This window comes from Beta vulgaris, chromosome 3 (genome assembly GCF_026745355.1).
Source record: "Beta vulgaris subsp. vulgaris cultivar EL10 chromosome 3, EL10.2, whole genome shotgun sequence".
NCBI classification, from domain to species: Eukaryota; Viridiplantae; Streptophyta; class Magnoliopsida; order Caryophyllales; family Amaranthaceae; genus Beta; species Beta vulgaris.
Genome location: NC_079204.1, coordinates 2,915,999 through 2,933,033, shown reverse-complemented (window position 1 = coordinate 2,933,033; position 17,035 = coordinate 2,915,999). Strand labels below are relative to the sequence as shown.

Below are 17,035 nucleotides of genomic sequence, written 5' to 3'. Positions count from 1 at the left end.
GTGTTTGGCTGTGTTAACAATAAACAAAAAATAACAACCTTTTTTCCATCACATTTTTAACTTTTAACACTTAGGTGTTGTTTGGTTGGAGTTGATTTCCCTTGGAAATACAGATTCCTAGGAAATGTCTAAATGGTGTTGTGTTTGGTTGGAGGAAATTGGCAAAATCATAGGAATTAGAACTTCCTAGGAAATGAAAATTCCCACAAGACATGGGAATTAACTTACCAAGCCCCCCTTGGTGATTTGAATTCCTAGGAATTGCAATTTCCTATGGTTTCAACCAAACACTTTATCTAAATTCCTAGGAAATTAAGAAGGGAAATTACTTCCCATGAAATATCAATTCCCATAGGAAATTAATTCCCATGCGAACCAAACGAATCCTTAGATGGGGATAATTTTTCCCCTCACTTGGAGAAAATAATAAATACATTTACTCGTACTACTTCGAGTAATTTCGTTTTCCCCAACTTCGCACTTCTCACCTTTCCAAACACTCCCAAACTCCGAAGATCGAGGAGAGAGAAAATATCGCCGGCGACCGGATCCACTTTCCGGCGGTGCTGACGGCTAATTTTCATCTCCTGATCTCTTTTTTTTATCGATTCATTCTAACCGTATGATCTTCAATTTTTCCGACGATCGTAGAAATACAATTTTCGTTTGAGGAAATTAGGGTTTATCGTTCTCATTTATTTGAAATTGATTCTTCAAGGTGAGAGAAATAGCTAGTCGAAGAAGAAGTTGTTCATTTTATGTAAGTTTTTTTTCAATTTTTTTTTTTTTGATTATTTTTGTACATCTGAATGTTTGTATTTTGTGAGTTTGATGCTTTCTTTCTGTTTGTGTAATTGAGTAATGCAAATGATGTATGAGAACAAAAAAAAAATATCACTGCAAATTAGATGGCGTTAAATTGAGGCAATGTGTCAAATTAGTCGATGACGTTGGATTGGTGATGAGTGAGCTGCTAACATACGATAGAGTGGTTAAAATGAAGATCATAGTGTCACTTTTAGTTGTTTTTTTTAAGGAAACATTGTATTTTAGAAGAAGAAAGTCTTTTAATGGCAATGTAAGCTATGTGTGTAGGTGACAAGGAAGGTAGTAGTAATGAGATTGCACTCAACGATATGCTTTGGTGGTTCCGCATTCATATATATATATATATATATATGTTGTGGAATTATGTGGTTTCTGTGTAATTTTGATGATGATTTTTTTACCTGAATTGGAAGTTTATTAGTGGCTTTTGTGTCCTGCCTTGATACGGAGGTCATTTGTGATCTAGTGATGGTGAAGGGTGTGCATTGATCTATTCATCAAGGAGCTAAGTGTTAAATGGGGCTTGTTTTAGATTTATTGTGGAATATTAGAAGTTACCCAAAAAAGGTAAGAAGTCCTGTTGTATTAGAATATAGTGATGCTCGGATTATGTTAAGTTTTATGGGGTTTGATGCTAGGTTTTGTCTTCATCAAGTTGTCAATTATTGATTTAACTTACTTTTTGGGGAATTTGGTGAGGTATGGAAGTGGTTTGCATGTGCTAGGATGTAGAAATCATAGTTAGATCTAGAAAAAGTTGGTATAGTAAGATTTGTGTAGAACTATGTAATTGAGAAGGGTAGTTTACTTACTGAGCCTTGCTCTTGTGGAGTTGCTGTTTTGAGATTTTACTTTGCACTGGATTTTCCATGCAGTATCAGCTAGCCGAAAAATTCTATGTGCTCTATGAAGTTGGATGTATCGTCTTGGTTTTTGCTTTCATAGAAGCCTATAGCTTCACATTAGATGATTTTTGGCTGGTGTATGAACAACTGCTTTGTTAAGTTATTTTTTTGAGGAGACAAGCTGACATTTGTCTTCTCTGCATATTGTTCTAGCTGCCCATTTTTGTGTTTATGTATGGTTGTCTTGATTAATATCTGCAAATGAGTAAGGCGATTGAAGGTTTTTGATTTAAATTTGTTTTGGAAGGGAGGGGTGCAAGTTTGTGTAAGTTGTCTCTTCGAAGTAGGTTATGCTTCGTCGACTCAGATGGTTAATTGATTTGACTCAGAGAAATTTTGCGGTGAAGCGATTGACCGATGCAGAGGTTAAACCATTTAAGCCAGCTATGTTGGACACTTTTCATGAGGTGGCTATTTACCTTCACAGGTTTCACAATCTTGATCTTTTCCAGCAAGGGTAAGCTGTTGCTATTAATATAAGCTACCTTTCTTTGTATACTGGATCGGCTAAAAGTAGTCTGTATTAAGTAATGGCTAACAGGCTAAGGCTTAGATTTGAATATTGTTTGCTGAATCAATTTTGTATATTAAGTTTAACCTCAATTCTTAACTCAGATCTGCTTCCATTGCTTATTTAGTGTAATTGCTGTTGCTTTGTGTAGATGGTACCAAATTAAGATTTCTATGAAATGGGAGGATGGGGATGGAACATATGTTGGAATTCCCTCCAGAGTTGTACAATATGAAGGTACTTTTGTTAGATATATGCTTTTATTTTTCCTTTTATGCTCATATTGATTTTGGTGAATTTCGAGAAGTTTTTTTGTTGTTGCTTGTAGGAGACTAGTAGGCGGTAAAATGAAGTTAGTAACTTAGTATTGTTATTTCTTGGTTTTTTGGGAAACCATTATTGTTTTTGGCTTCTGTAGTCCTGCTCAGCCAATGTAATGGACAAACTGACTTTCAAATACCCCTGTCCAGTCTAAACCTGAATACTTTGTTTTGAACTTGATAGTTTTTTTTCCCCTCCTGTCCTTGTTCCTAGTAGTGATGCTTCTCTGAGCCTCTTGCATTTCTCTCATCTCTCTATTCTGTAGTTTCTTTTCTCAAAAAACAAAAGCCAGCGGCCAGCCAATATAGATTATCTATAAGTTTATAACTGTAGGCTATAAGATTAATTCTTATCTTTTGATAGAACACTACTGCTTAGTAACGAAAGGCTAGTTCTAAAAGTACTACAAATAACATTAAGATATGTATAAACAAAATGTAAATTTGTGATCTACTAAATTGAGGAGTGTAAGATTATCAATCTTTATCTTTTATCCCCTTACTCATTTTGGCTTTAAAGTGATTGAGTCTGTAGCCCTAAGTCAGCTTGTCCATTCAGATAATGAGACTATTATCTGTCACTTGCTTAGTTGCTATGACACTTTCAGTGCAGCTTTATTATAACTCATTTGTTGGCCCTTGAGAAAAGAGAGGATTAAAAGAAACAGATTGTTAGAGAAGAGGGGCAGGATGAGAGTTCTAATATTATATCATCCGTCTCAATTTAGATGCTACATAGAGAAAGTGAGGAGTTTTTAAGAAAGGTAGAGAGAAAGTGCAGGACCACCATTTTTTGAATATTTTTTTTTTTGTTAAGGTTAAAGTATGTGTATTTAAAGGAGATAATGGGGGGCCACCGACTTTTAAAGGTTTTTCTTTAGAAAGTTGGGGGTTAAAAGAAGTTCTTTTATGATATATAGCAAGTTTTGTGACATTTCCATTTTGGGGACATGAAGGAAGTATTTTGAAACAGACGAAATATGGGGAAGTGGTATATTTTGTGGGTAAAAGTCCTATTCAATCTAATTGATCGTTACACTAGTAACTTTTCTAGATGACATCAGGAATTGTATAAGGGCTCGTTTTTTGGCACATGAGATTCCTTAGTAGGCAGCAGGCTAGTAAAGAAAAACTATAGGAGTTCACTTTTCAGTGAAGTCTAAGAGAAATCCTAATTATTTCGTGATATAATTGACCTATAATATCAATAGTTCCTTTTCTTGTGAGTGTGAATCTGTTTCGTTGTATGCTGATTGGTAGCATAACCACTAAAGCGACAGAAGTTCCTTGAGCGACTAAATTTCTTTGTCAGTAGTATGTGAAATTTTTAACAAAAGAGAAATTCAACGATGTTCTGATGAGCTTTCTCTTCCTAAAGGTTTTGAATTATTGGAATATCCCTGGCACTGAACCCTGTTGAAAAATGTAAAATCAGAGATTGTGGCCAAGTAAGGGTGCATTCTCTTCACCTTAGAAAACTAAGTTTTATGGTTGATCAAATCTCATCAGGTTTGATGAGGTGCAATGAGGTGTAAACATAAGCTGAAATCAGGTTTTATTAGGTTCAGTCAGGTTTAATAAGTGAACATGAGAGCACTTTGATTATGAGTTTATAAGTACTTGTAATCTTAAGTAGATAATGGCCTGGACGGAGGAAAATGAGGTAAGATAGATATGATTGCAATGTTTTTCTTACCTTTAGATGTTCACGTCTCAGGATAAGTACTTTGTTAAGTGAAAGGACTGCTTTCAAGTTTCATATTTTTGCAATACAATCTGCCTTTCTCATTAGTGTGCTTCTTCTAATTCTTTTTGAAGTTCCATTACTGATAGTTCTTAGAGATCTAGCTTGGAAATTTGCTGTGATGAGTTGGAGTGTATAAAGAATCCGTTATAGGTACCCTTGAGGTGATATGAAGAATCCAAACAACATAGGCTATCTCTTTGTTTGGGCCTGGAGTTTCATGTTCCTATATTTATTTATATTGCTTTCGCTTAGTGGTTCTGTGATAGAGTTTTAGAACTTTTCATGATTCAAAATGGACATAACTGTTGCTGTATATACTTATTTGTTCTATGTCTGGAGCCGAGCTGACTTATTGACATCCACGTTCTCTGCTGCAGCTCCTAAGATGGGTTCTGATGATAGTTATGGAGTTTGGAGAATTGATGATTCTGACAACAGTTTTTCAACTCAACCTTTTAAGATTAGATATGCGAGACAAGATGTTCCTTTATCTGTTATGATTGCTTTTAATGTCTCCCTTTCAAACCGTGAGGTATTTTTGTTCTCCTTTGTGGCATTTGTGATTGTCTTATATTTGTTTATTTACTTTTACCGTATTAGTTTTGGGTTAATTGGGATGAATACTCTTAAATTCTTGAATTAGAGCTGATGTTTACATGAGTAATACAATAGAAACTCGAGATGCGAGCCTCATATGACTATGTGACAGGTACAGCTAGATTGCAGTATTCAGGCTCATAGAAGTCATTTACCCTGCCTCAATTATCAGGTTTATACATGTAATATGCATAGGGGGTAAAGAAGAGTTTTGATGTATTCCCTCCATTCCATATTATCTTACTAGTTACTCCCTCCGTTTCGTTTTAATCTACAAACTTACACTTTTCACGCATGCCAATGTAAAACTTTGAGGACATATATCTTTAGTTTTGTTTTTGTAAAAATTATGAAAAAGTACATATTAATAAAAGACATGTTATGATGAATCTAACAAGATCCCATATGACTATATTTTCATCCGCGTATAAATCACAAGTGATGGTCAAAGTGAAATTTGTGAATAGTGTAAAATATCAAAGTGTAACAATTAAAATGAAACGGAGGGAGTTTTTTTTTTTTACTTTTGATTTTTTGAGTAATGTACATTGTTTATCATTTTAAACACTCTCTTTGTCCTAGAATCTGGAGTTTGAACACCCCTAGTTTACTTTCTTATTCGTCTCATAATAGTTTGATGTTTTGAACACCCCTTTATAGCATCGCTCACCATCTCTTAAAAATTTGTTATCGCTCCTTATTGGACCCACTTATATTTCATGTCCGTTTTCCCATTAAAATAAGATTGGAAATACCTCACTATCTCCTATCATATCTACTTATGTATATTAAGACAATTGTTAAAAGGCAACCACAAGTCCATAATGCTTTTTTTAGAACTTTATGCACTGAAAAGTGTTGTTTTTTTTTGGGACAAGGGGAGTATGTGGGCACCAAAGTACGAATGCAATAATGATACCGTACTATTTATATTTAAATACCAATGTTATAAATATCAGCTTCTTATTTTGTATGCAAAACTTTAGCAAACATTTGATATGAGAATGGAGGTGTAATATAATGCTCCCCTGGCTTCCCTTATCTGGATTATGGTTTTGTTGTTGAGTGACTAGACCGGGCGGTGGAGTAGAGTTTCTATTTTCTGTAATGTGGCAAGGATTCTGATACCTTATCCCCTATACTAAGTCTCAGTCACCGACTTGAGAACAAAATACTGAGACAATCACTATCCTACATGAATGTACAAATTACAGTAGAATGGGTTTGAGGACTATGATTGATCTTGCCAGATTATAGGTCTTATTGTCTATCTCATCATCACAGCTATTGGTTCTATGTTGAGACTTTTGTTGTATTGGTTCTATTCCCTCTGGATAATTATCTCGTACTTGCTTTTATTTATCTATTTTTCATGTGTAGGTTCCTGCTAAGTCTGGTGTTATTATCAAATTTGAACTTATATATTCTCCTTTATTGGAGAAAGGGTGAGTTAATGCGATTTCCCCCCCCTTTACATATTTGTATCTGATAAGATATGATTCACCATTCTTCATTCCCCATTTGTTTACTAATCAATTTATTTTTTTATAAAATACTTTGCATTTTAAGTTTGATATATTTTGAGCAGGTCAGAGTTGCAGGCTATCTTAAGTACCTCTGCTGCTGCTGTCCACGAATTCAGAATCCCTCCTAAAGCTCTTTTGGGACTACATTCATACTGTCCTGTTCTTTTTGATGCCTTCCATTCTGCTCTAGTAGATATTAGTATACATATTAGTCTCTTAAAAACAGTTGCACAGACTTTCCAGAAGAAGCTACCCAGGTTTGTCACTCTTTCCGAAGCCTCTTGTACTGTTCGATAGATGATATTTATCAACGCTAATGCCAATTGTAAATTGCAGCAATTCTTTTACTGTTGAGAATATTGATGGCAAATTTCCTGACAAATCAACTAAAGTACGTGCTCGTATCTTCTTTCTGTTAGTGTACACAACTGATCTTGTCTTTCATGTTATTATAACTTGCAACTCTATTCTGGAGCTGGAGGAGTTTCTTCTCTTACTTCATCCAAAACATGTTCTCTTATACATTTGTCTTCCAGATTAGTTCTTTGAATTTTTTTTAATGAAGGCGAAAGCTGCTGGCATCTATTGCCTGTGTTTAAGTTACGATATTTTTACTATATAGTATGATTTTAGTAGATGATTGATGGCCAGTTGTGGAAGGCAAAAAAGTTAGTGGCTTTTATGTCTGGGTTATAGCTATTAATCTATTAGTGGTTACTTATCTTACCTTTTGGAGTTGTGATGTACCTATTTTGAGTTATCCTCAGAGGAACTGTTCAGTTGTTCACTCATCATTGTTCCTTTTTTTTCTTCAAAATTCTCGGTACATCTGTTTAATAGCTACTTAATCTTGTTTTCATGTTTTTTTTTTTTTAAATTTTTATTGCTCAGGGTTTTGGTAAAGTGGTAAAAGAGGTGCTGCTTGTCAAATCATTGTTAACTGCACGTGACATTCTTTTAGAAGAAGCACAAAAGCTTGGCAGAGCAATTGATCAAACCATCGACTTCACTGAATTCATTTCCCAGCTGGATGATACAAAGTTGTTTGGCTCTTTATTGCAAGCAGATGTATCTTCAACTAGTTCTGATGGAAAAAGACCAGAATTTGATGACTCTCAAAAGAGTAAAGAGGTCTGTGCTCTTACTATATAACCTAAGACGCTAATGATTCTGTTTGCATGTCCAGATTTGACTCCGCAATCTCCCCTTTGTATCTCTATATACTAGTCTCAGCTAGATAGAGACAAGGCTTCATACATTTTTACCTCCCCAGACCCCAACCTAGGGTATTGTGCTGTATGATTTGTGTAGTGGGAGTGCAAATATTTGGGTGCCAATAATTATTCTTGCTTAAAATGTGATGAAGATGTTTGTGGCCTTGTACAGAAGGAAAGTCTTTTTCTTGATTTTCGAAGTAATGGGGCCCTTCAGTCGCTATCTAGGGACAGTCTACTCCATTTTGCTCATACAATTGGAAACCAAAATCACTACTTATGGAATACTTTTTTAAATTTCCACAGGTTAGTCTCTTTATCAATGAAGTTTGACCATCTTTATTTATTTATTTCTTTGGACAAGAGTTCAAAATGTCTATCTATTTATTTGCTTTCAAATCTGTGTTTTATAAACTTGGCAACTTCGCAAGTTCTAATGTTTGATTTCTTAGAGCTGTGGTATTGGTATTTGATGGAGGGTGGGCCATTTAACCATCTATCTGACATATATATGGATTTTGTCTTGCACTTTAAGTAAACATTTATATTAATGTATTTTTTAGTTCATTCCGAAACTAGAAGAATAATACACTTGCTTAGGTATCTGACTATCTAAGAGTAATTTAATCAAACAAAAATTATTTTCCACCAAGATCTCTTTGTAAATAATTGGCAACAGCTTTGTACCATTATGAACTTTGGGATCTGTCTCAGTTTTTAACTTGTCAAGGTCAGACATCTAACCTGTGTATGTCATGTTGCTAAGAGTCAAGCTGGTTGCTTTCACAAATTAGGCTAAAGCAGAGAGAATAAACACAATATGGAGTATGATATGGATATACATGAAACACCTCCTCTAGATCCCCAAGTCTCCAGAGGGCTGGGGCTGTGAACCTTTTCTTCCATTGTATTCATGGATCAAGATGATCAAACCAAACAACATACCCACTTTCAAGAGGTGGAAGCTCTCCCAAATAATATCTCAAATATTTTCTAATACATTCTCCGTTGCCCCATCCTCTGTTTATTGTATCGCCAATAGTTGCTTCTTCTCTACTCTTTGTAACTAACTATTTCTCTCCTTCCCTAATTACCCCTTCTACCAGCCACTCAGACAACTTTCAGAGCATTTCTCCGTTTTCCCCTTGTTTCAGGCGCCTAGCGTAACTAGAGAGTATTCAAGGTTTAGGTTGACCTTTGCACATTTTCAATCTTTCGCTTGAGGGGTGATTTTCTTAATGGTGTGCTTGGAGTATGTTACACATGAAAGCAGATGATGGTATATTTGTGTCCAGCCTGCATTTTCTCTTGTTACATGTCACTATGCAGTGAGGACTTCACTGTTTATTGATGGGACATGGTCACTTATTCATATCCTTTATGGCTCCAGAGTCCAGATGCTGTTGCTAATTTGTAGAAGTGGAACACATTGTGTTTCATACCAGGCAAGAGATTAGATTTGGTTTATAATTGCTAAAAGTCAATCCTCCTAGATTCTGATTAGAATTAGAAATTTTGATTTTTGAAAGGGAAATTTTCAAAAAACTACTTTTTATAATATAAAAATTTCAAAAAACTACCTTTGATTTTTTTTTTTTTGCAGAAAACTACCTTATATAAGAAATCTGTTTCAATATACTACCACTTAACAGGAAAAGTTATGTTTGACTGTTAAATGAGAGTTGACTCTCACGTGGTAGGTCACGTGACCTCTTAACCATTTTCCTCCTTCTGCATCTTATATTTTCCTCGTTTTTTCACATTTCCTTTGACTTCACATTGACCTCTCTTTCATGAAAACCCTATTCTCTTCTCTACAATCTCTCTCCTCATCTTCTCTATATTGTTCATCACTTTTTATCAGATTTTGGAAAAGCATTTGCTTTAACGATTTTCACCAGCCATCCTTTTCTGGTGAATCTAAGAATGTAGGGATATCTTTATCACTTTTGAACTGTCCTTCCAGCAAGCAAACTATACCCTTTCCTTGTAGACCAAATTTTACCTTCATCTTTAAATCCTAAACCATCCTTTTTCCAATCTACGATCTCAAAGTAAGCAACCTCACTAACATTTTTATACTCTTTGCGACAATATTTCTGAGAACCCAACTTGTACTTATATGAAGTTCTAAACTTTCTAGTCACAAACTCACCCCCATAATACAACTTAATATTCACTATGTCCATTAAGTGATAAGCAAGAAGGTACTAGGTTTTTTTTTTTTTTTTTGGATTTTGTCCTGTAGCAAACAAACAACATAAGCAAGTACAAACAATTAAAACATTGAAATTAAATTACTAACAATGCCACCAACCACCTACTTAATAAATACACCAAAATTAAACACACAAATCGACATGAATATTGCCAAAAAGATGCATAAATAATGATTGTAAACATGTTAGTAAGAAGATGCCAACTACAATATTTATTTATTAGTATTTATTTAGTGGGTGTTTTGGCTTCAACTAGTTATGAGAGAAATTAAAGTGAGAGAAACTAGGGATGCATGCTCTGTTTCCCTTTTAGCTGCCTCCTAGAATTTTCCTCTTTTGTTTACTCTAGTAGATTCCACACACTCTAGAATACATTCATTATAATATCACCATCAATTAGCGCACTTACGATTTACCACATAATTACTTTAATTATTTGTTCATTTTAGTTTAACCATCAATTGCCCTTAAACCCTAAGATGCGATTTACCCAATTGAAACAGATAAAAATATCAGTTTTTCTACCCAGACAAAGCCAATAAGGAAAAATAAAGATAATGGCATACTGAAATTCCTTCTTCAATTCGCCTTATTAATATCCCTTCTTCAATTTTGGTAGATGGAGTGCAGTAATTATGGAGAGAAATCCATGACTTGTGTGTTGAAGAGGTGAGAGACTGTGAGGGTTAGATGGAGATGATATTTTTTTATTTTTACGAGGAGGGAGATCACAATTGAAAAGAGAGAAATGTTTAAGAGGTCACATGACCTACCACGTGAGAGTCAACCCTCATTTAACGGTCAAGCATAACTTTTACTGTGAAGTGGTAGTATATTAATTTTTTTTCTTATATAAGGTAGTTTTTTGAAAAACATAATTTAAAAGGTAGTTTTTTGAAATTTTTATGTTATAAAAGGCAGTTTTTTGAAATTTTCCCTTTTTGAAATATTCATTTGCGTGTAAAGGTTTCCGACTTCTGTAATGAATTTTTTTAGTGCCTGTTCAGTATCTTGCAAGATAATCTGTGCTTGCACATACACTGATGTTTCATTTGACTTCAGGGCTAACAAAACTAAGATAATGGAATATCTGAGAGAGTCATGGGCCAATGATCGGAGAATAGAGTGGTCAATATGGATGGTGCATTCCAAGGTTGAGATGCCACACCATTTTATTAGTAGCAGAGGTGATGAGGTTTCACTTCATGGTGGCCTACGTGGAAAAGTATCAGTATTACGGAAGCTGGCTGATGATGTAATTAAACCTGAATACATTAGAGCTCTGATTTTTTTTTCTTCTTGTGGCTCATAAAATGCTTCTCTTACAACCCTCCATTATACGGTATTAAGTTCAAAGTAAATAATAAGACTGTTTCTATCCTTCTTTCAGCCTGCTCAAACTGCAGCTACACGAGCTGAGCTTCACAGACGAAGTATTGCACAAATGAAAGTGAGTTGTTCCTCTAGAATGCTGCTGATTTTTTTTTTTTGCTTTTATGCAAATTTTTTACATATTGGGTTGTGTTGCAGATCAACAGTCGTTCAATTCAAGACTTGCAGATATTTGGAGATCCTTCAAGTGTGCCTGTGGTGATTGTAGAACGTGTTATCAATGCACCAAGGCGTTCTTCTAGTGGCAATTCATACTTTGGTCAAGCTATCCAGAGGGCCCCATCGACCTTGCTTACTGAACTTAGTTCTGCGAGCATAGTATCTGGTGCTAATCATTTACAGAATGGTCGTGTATTGAAGATTGTCATCTTTGTGCATGGATTTCAGGTATAGACTACTCTACAGCTAAGCTATATTGATATGACATAGTTAAATTGTTAGTTGTGGAAAGACTAGAAAGAAAGAAAGATTTACCTGTACATACCACTCTAGTGGTAACTTGAGACACCTTTTCCCTGTCTGCGTTTAGGCATTACTTTCCATTTTATATGCTTGCTGCGGATGATAGTCTTGATGGTTGAAGTCTCTATTCAACCAAAAGAATCTGCATCCACAGTTTAGATTAGGAGTACTATCCAAATGCACGCAATGCGCGCTTCGAGTTACAAAAATATGTACAATAGTCATAGTATATTGACATTAAATTTTGAAACATTAATAAAGAATTGAAGGGTATCAAGGTATTTTAGGAGGACGTAAAGCTCCTTAAGAGTTGGCTTATATTTTAGAGAGACGCTAATTCAGAATTTCTATTCATTTTTTTTTGTCACTTGTCTAAGTTGAGTTTTTTGGATTTTTTTGTGGGCTTCTTGCATTATATCAGATCAATTGAGTTACCACTATGAGCTATAGACATGTGCTACATCTTTCAGTAACGCTCTATTACTCAATAGTTTGAAGGAATCAATGTCTAAATTACTGGCTAAATTCTGAAATGATAGGATGTTTTGACAAAAGTATAAAGTACCTTGAAGGCGGATCTGTTTCACATTGAGGGTTGAACACCTCCCCTCTCCCCCTGAGGCTGTTGTATGCTTGAAGTCAAGTGTTGGATGTCTAGTAGCACTTGTCCTTCAGGATTTTCTAGCTTGAGCGAATGAAACTTTGGTTCTATCCCTCCTTATTCGCTGCTACCACTGTGACATCCATTTACTATACACCCTTATTACTTGTCCATAAGGAACATAAATCATGAATAGCTGAATCGTTCAAATTTGTAGCTTGCATATTCTAGATGATCTGTGATTAAGCCCATTGCAGGAGTTATAGATTTTTCATCTCACGAACTACTTCTCTGTCTCAGCGACCCAGCCATAATAAAAATTGCACCTATGTGTCAACTGCTCTGAGCATCATGCTTTAATCCACCTCCTTGGACATATCTGATGAAGGATGATGATGAAGAGTTTTTAATTTTCTTTTCAGTGCCATAAATCTTCCTCTGTGAATAACTGCATAATGTTTAGTAATTTTGGGTACAAAAGTTCTGTGGGCCATAGGTTCCACCAGTCCTGGCCACAGATCTATTAGTAAGAAGTGGGCTGAACTAACATGTTACGTATATATTAAAAGGATTTTCTGTTGCTATAAGAGCATAATATAATTTTCCTTTTCAGAAAAAGCTTTAAGAATCTCTAGCAAGTGTTGTGTTGCACACTTGCACTGTCAAATTTTATCTATAGAGGCATCATGTTCCATCTTCTACAGCAAATGGCTGTATAATCCCAAGAGAGTTGAAATAAATATTTGGGGACTGATTCTCAGAATGATCTTTTTTCTGTTATGTTCATTTTAGAAGATTATCATATTTTCTCTATCATCAAGAGTGTGATAGAGATAGACCTTTGGCACACTGTTCATTATTCTGTGAAGCAATGGGATGTACAGATTAAGGATCATGGTCTGGCTGGAGCCCAATAGTAGTAGCTGATCCTCTTGACATGTTTCTAGGCATGCGAACATGAGAAACAAGGATATTTGAGTTGGCACTTCACACGTCCTTTTCTCTCTTATCCTCCTATCATAGCATCTTTAATGAACAAGAAAAATCTCTCCAAGCTTTTTTTCTTCAGATAGATCTGCACCGGGAATTATTTTGTTCTAGCTTCGTTGTGCTTATGTGCTTGCCTGCTTTGGTTACTACATATTGGCACTTAAGTAGGCTCCTTCACTGCTTTGAGTGTGGAATGTGGATTAATTGTTAGGTCTAGCTCATTCTTTAACCAGTTCTATAATTTCCAATCTGCTTTTAGGGCATTGTCATGTTATCTTGTGCCAGTGAGTCTTGTGTGGGTACTTTGGGATGAAGTGAAGACATTGAAACATAGCTTGATATCAGTTAAATGGTTACTTGAGTTAGATAATGACTGTTCTTGAATTGGTTATCGATCTGTATAGAATGGCGCTCTGTCATTCATGTGCTCGTATTAGCTGCAAACATAGATTAGCTTTCACTTCATGAGCTATGAACATGCAGGGACATCATTTGGATTTGCGACTCGTCCGTAATCAGTGGCTTTTGATAGATCCAAAGGTAGAGTTTCTTATGTCCGAAGCTAATGAAGATAAAACATCTGGAGACTTCAGAGAAATGGGGAACAGGCTAGCAAAGGAGGTTGTTTCTTTTGTCAAGAAGAAAATGGATAAAGTCTCAAGATCTGGAGGGTTGCGGAGTATCAAGCTTAGTTTTGTTGGGCATTCCATTGGAAATGTCATTATAAGAACTGCATTGGCTGGTATGAACTTGTAGCTCAGGTTGTCTTCCTATGATGATTACTGCCTACCCCTAATTATTTACTTTTAGTACTGCAGATAGTATTATGGAGCCTTATCTCAGGTTCTTGCACACCTATGTATCTGTATCTGGTCCACATTTAGGATATCTGTACAGTTCAAACTCGCTATTTAATTCTGGGCTGTGGCTACTAAAGAAGCTGAAAAGCACACAATGTATCCATCAGCTTACTTTAACTGATGATCCAGATCTCCAGAACACCTTCTTCTTCAAGCTATGCCAGGTATAGCATTCTAGTCATGTTTGTAAAAGCTGCCCCCGCCCCCTTCAATCTGGCCAGTTGATTGTTACAAACTTACAAGCCAGTGAAATGCAAATGACTGAGTTACATCTCTGCTGTTCTGGTATCGTGTCCTGGCATTGTCGCTTAGGATTAGTATGTAAAACTGATCTTCATGTGTTGAAAATTCCACTTTTTCACCTGTTTCTTTTGACCCTTTTTTTTTTCAGCAAAAGACATTGGAGAACTTTAAGAATATCATCCTGCTATCTTCACCACAGGTATTTTACTTTTCTTCTGAGTTCTTTTTGGGTGAAAGAGCTTGCTGGATTATATTTTAAATTAATTATATCCGCTGTCCAGATCATCGTACCTCCTTTTGTCTATTGTCAGCATGTTGGACTGCAAACTTTAATTTTTGACTTGCATTTCAGTCTATTACCTTTTGTGTGTATATATGTGCTAGTGCTACTTCACGTTTGCCTCTGTTAGTTACAAATACAATTCTTATAAGATGTTTCATAAAAAAATTGAAAGTCCTAAAAGACGTTTCTGTTGCCTGTCTGAATATATGATTTTCTGAATGTATGATATGGATAGTTTGCGGTAAGTAAATCTATAAACTTAATTTTTCAAATAGTATGCTTTGTCAATTGGCTTGACGTAAATTCTAGAATTCAACAGTGAGTTCTAGGGGCCAATTTTAGTTTATGTGCCAAATGTCTGTTTTGTTAATAACATGTTGCGTGCTTGAGAAATCAGTAACTACATATGCTTCCTTAGTTGAGATTCTCTTTTATGCTTTCTACTGTGGATTTATTTTCAAGGCTTTTTCTACGTTATACCCTTGTGTTTTTTCAATTTCTGCGTTGTATCCCAAGCTTTTAAAAGTTCCACACGATACCCTCAAACTTACCTTTTTTAATACACAATACCCCTACCGCTAATTATACGTCATTAATTTCATCTACTTTTTATAATTTGGTGGAACGAATCTAATTAGTAATTATCTATCTAATCTAATTAATAATTATCTATCTAAGGGTTAAACTATGTATAAGTCAAATCGGTTCCAATAAGGTAAAAAGAATAAATGAAATTAATGACATATAATCAGCAGTTTGGGCATCGTGCATTAATAAAGGTAAACTTGAGGGTACCGTATGTAGTTTTTAAAAAGTTAGGGTACAATGTAGAAACTGAAGAAACACAAGGGTATAACGTAGAAAAACTCTATTTTCAATCTTCCTTTGTTTTCACTTTTCAGCCATAATATTATCGTGTTCAGTTATTGTTTCACCACTTTATACTCCTGATTAAATATGAAAATATGTTTGTCTTACTGCTCCAATGTGGTGCTACTTCTCCACTAACGAGTTCTCTTTCAGGATGGTTATGTACCATATCATTCTGCAAGAATTGAATTGTGCCCTGCATCCTCAAGTGACTTCTCAAAAAGGGGGAAAGTTTTTCTGGAGATGTTGAACAATTGCTTAGACCAAATACGATCTCCCTCTGTGGAACATCGGGTTTTCATGCGATGTGATGTCAATTTCAACATGTCTTCCCATGGCAAAAACTTAAATACTTTCATCGGCAGGGCCGCCCACATAGAGTTTTTGGAGACCGATATCTTTGCAAAGCTTATAATGTGGTCATTTCCCGACTTGCTTCAGTAATTAGGCTGGAAAGGCAGCCTTGTTAGTGGTTATTAAGATGCGTTATGACCAAACTATTCAGTTTCACGATTCAGGGGTTCACATACAAATCCTTCTCGTCGAGGTTCTGATTGCCAAAGTTTTGCTCATAAATGTTTCCATCGGAAACCAGAGCGAATGCCCGTCCAATGTATACTGTTCTAGGTACGCTAGATTTTGTATTTCTACTTTCTTGGGATTATGTTAGGTTTTCGTTTAGGATTATAGGCAGGAGTTCCCTCATTTAGGAACCTAGAGGATGATTGCTCATTGTACAGTTGACAAATCTGCATAAATAATGTTATGCTTAACAAGTAGCTTAGTTACATGGCGCTTTTTATTTATTTATTATTATTCTTTTTTGATTTTTTTTTTTTTTTGCATTGTATCACTGCAGTGCTGCTCTACCAATTTGTGGTTTCATAACTAAGATACTAGAATAAGAGTTTACAAGTTTCGGAGTGCAGCATTTTATTTTCTGATTAAACTTTATTGGCTGTAAATAACTCAAGTAAGTATTGTGTAAGACAATATTATAATTAAATTTTGGTAAGATTGGAGCACTTATAGATATTGGATAACTTTGTGCTTTAAATGGTTACTTGCTTACTTTTGAGGTATTATAGGCGTTTTATAGTGAGATGTCAAAATGACATCTCACACAAAAATATAATTTTTGGTACTAAAACTAAGTCAAAGTGGTACTAAAATAAAGTCACAATATCAAAATGTAAGCTCTGTATGAAATCATATTGTAACTTTATTGTAATCCTTACATCAATAATCTATAGAGAGACCTTCATGATTGATACAAATGTTAAAGGAAACTTCCCTCCGACCTTTTAAACAAACTTATGGGATCATTAGGCACTTTATTCAGATATAACTGCTTTCTAGATCAGATGTTGAATTCCATTCATAGTTTCGTCTAGAACACTATTGTTGAACTATACCTTGAATTAATTATCTGCCGTTAAGATTGACCAAGCACTTCCATATATTTTG

General features: G+C 35.2%; 1 protein-coding gene across 8 annotated transcripts; it reads left to right on the top strand.

Annotated features, from left to right (window-relative positions):
- Nucleotides 1-404: 404 nt before the first annotated feature.
- On the top strand, nucleotides 405-16,395 carry LOC104888134 (uncharacterized). 8 transcript variants are annotated; one of them, XM_048640838.2, is made up of 17 exons: nucleotides 413-760; nucleotides 1,985-2,190; nucleotides 2,396-2,481; nucleotides 4,689-4,843; nucleotides 5,021-5,080; nucleotides 6,289-6,353; nucleotides 6,497-6,691; nucleotides 6,771-6,825; nucleotides 7,326-7,565; nucleotides 7,821-7,954; nucleotides 10,930-11,122; nucleotides 11,258-11,317; nucleotides 11,398-11,646; nucleotides 13,796-14,054; nucleotides 14,131-14,336; nucleotides 14,564-14,614; nucleotides 15,722-16,395. In XM_048640838.2, the coding sequence occupies exons 2-17, from the start codon at nucleotides 2,024-2,026 to the stop codon at nucleotides 16,010-16,012; spliced, it is 2,466 nt and encodes an 821-aa protein (XP_048496795.1). In that variant the 5' UTR covers nucleotides 413-760; nucleotides 1,985-2,023; the 3' UTR covers nucleotides 16,013-16,395. The 8 variants fall into 8 exon arrangements, with proteins under 8 accessions (XP_048496799.1, XP_048496795.1, XP_048496798.1 ...); XM_048640841.2 differs by having other exon boundaries at nucleotides 414-718; nucleotides 2,063-2,190; XM_048640839.2 differs by having other exon boundaries at nucleotides 414-760; nucleotides 1,981-2,190; nucleotides 5,027-5,080.
- Nucleotides 16,396-17,035: the final 640 nt, after the last annotated feature.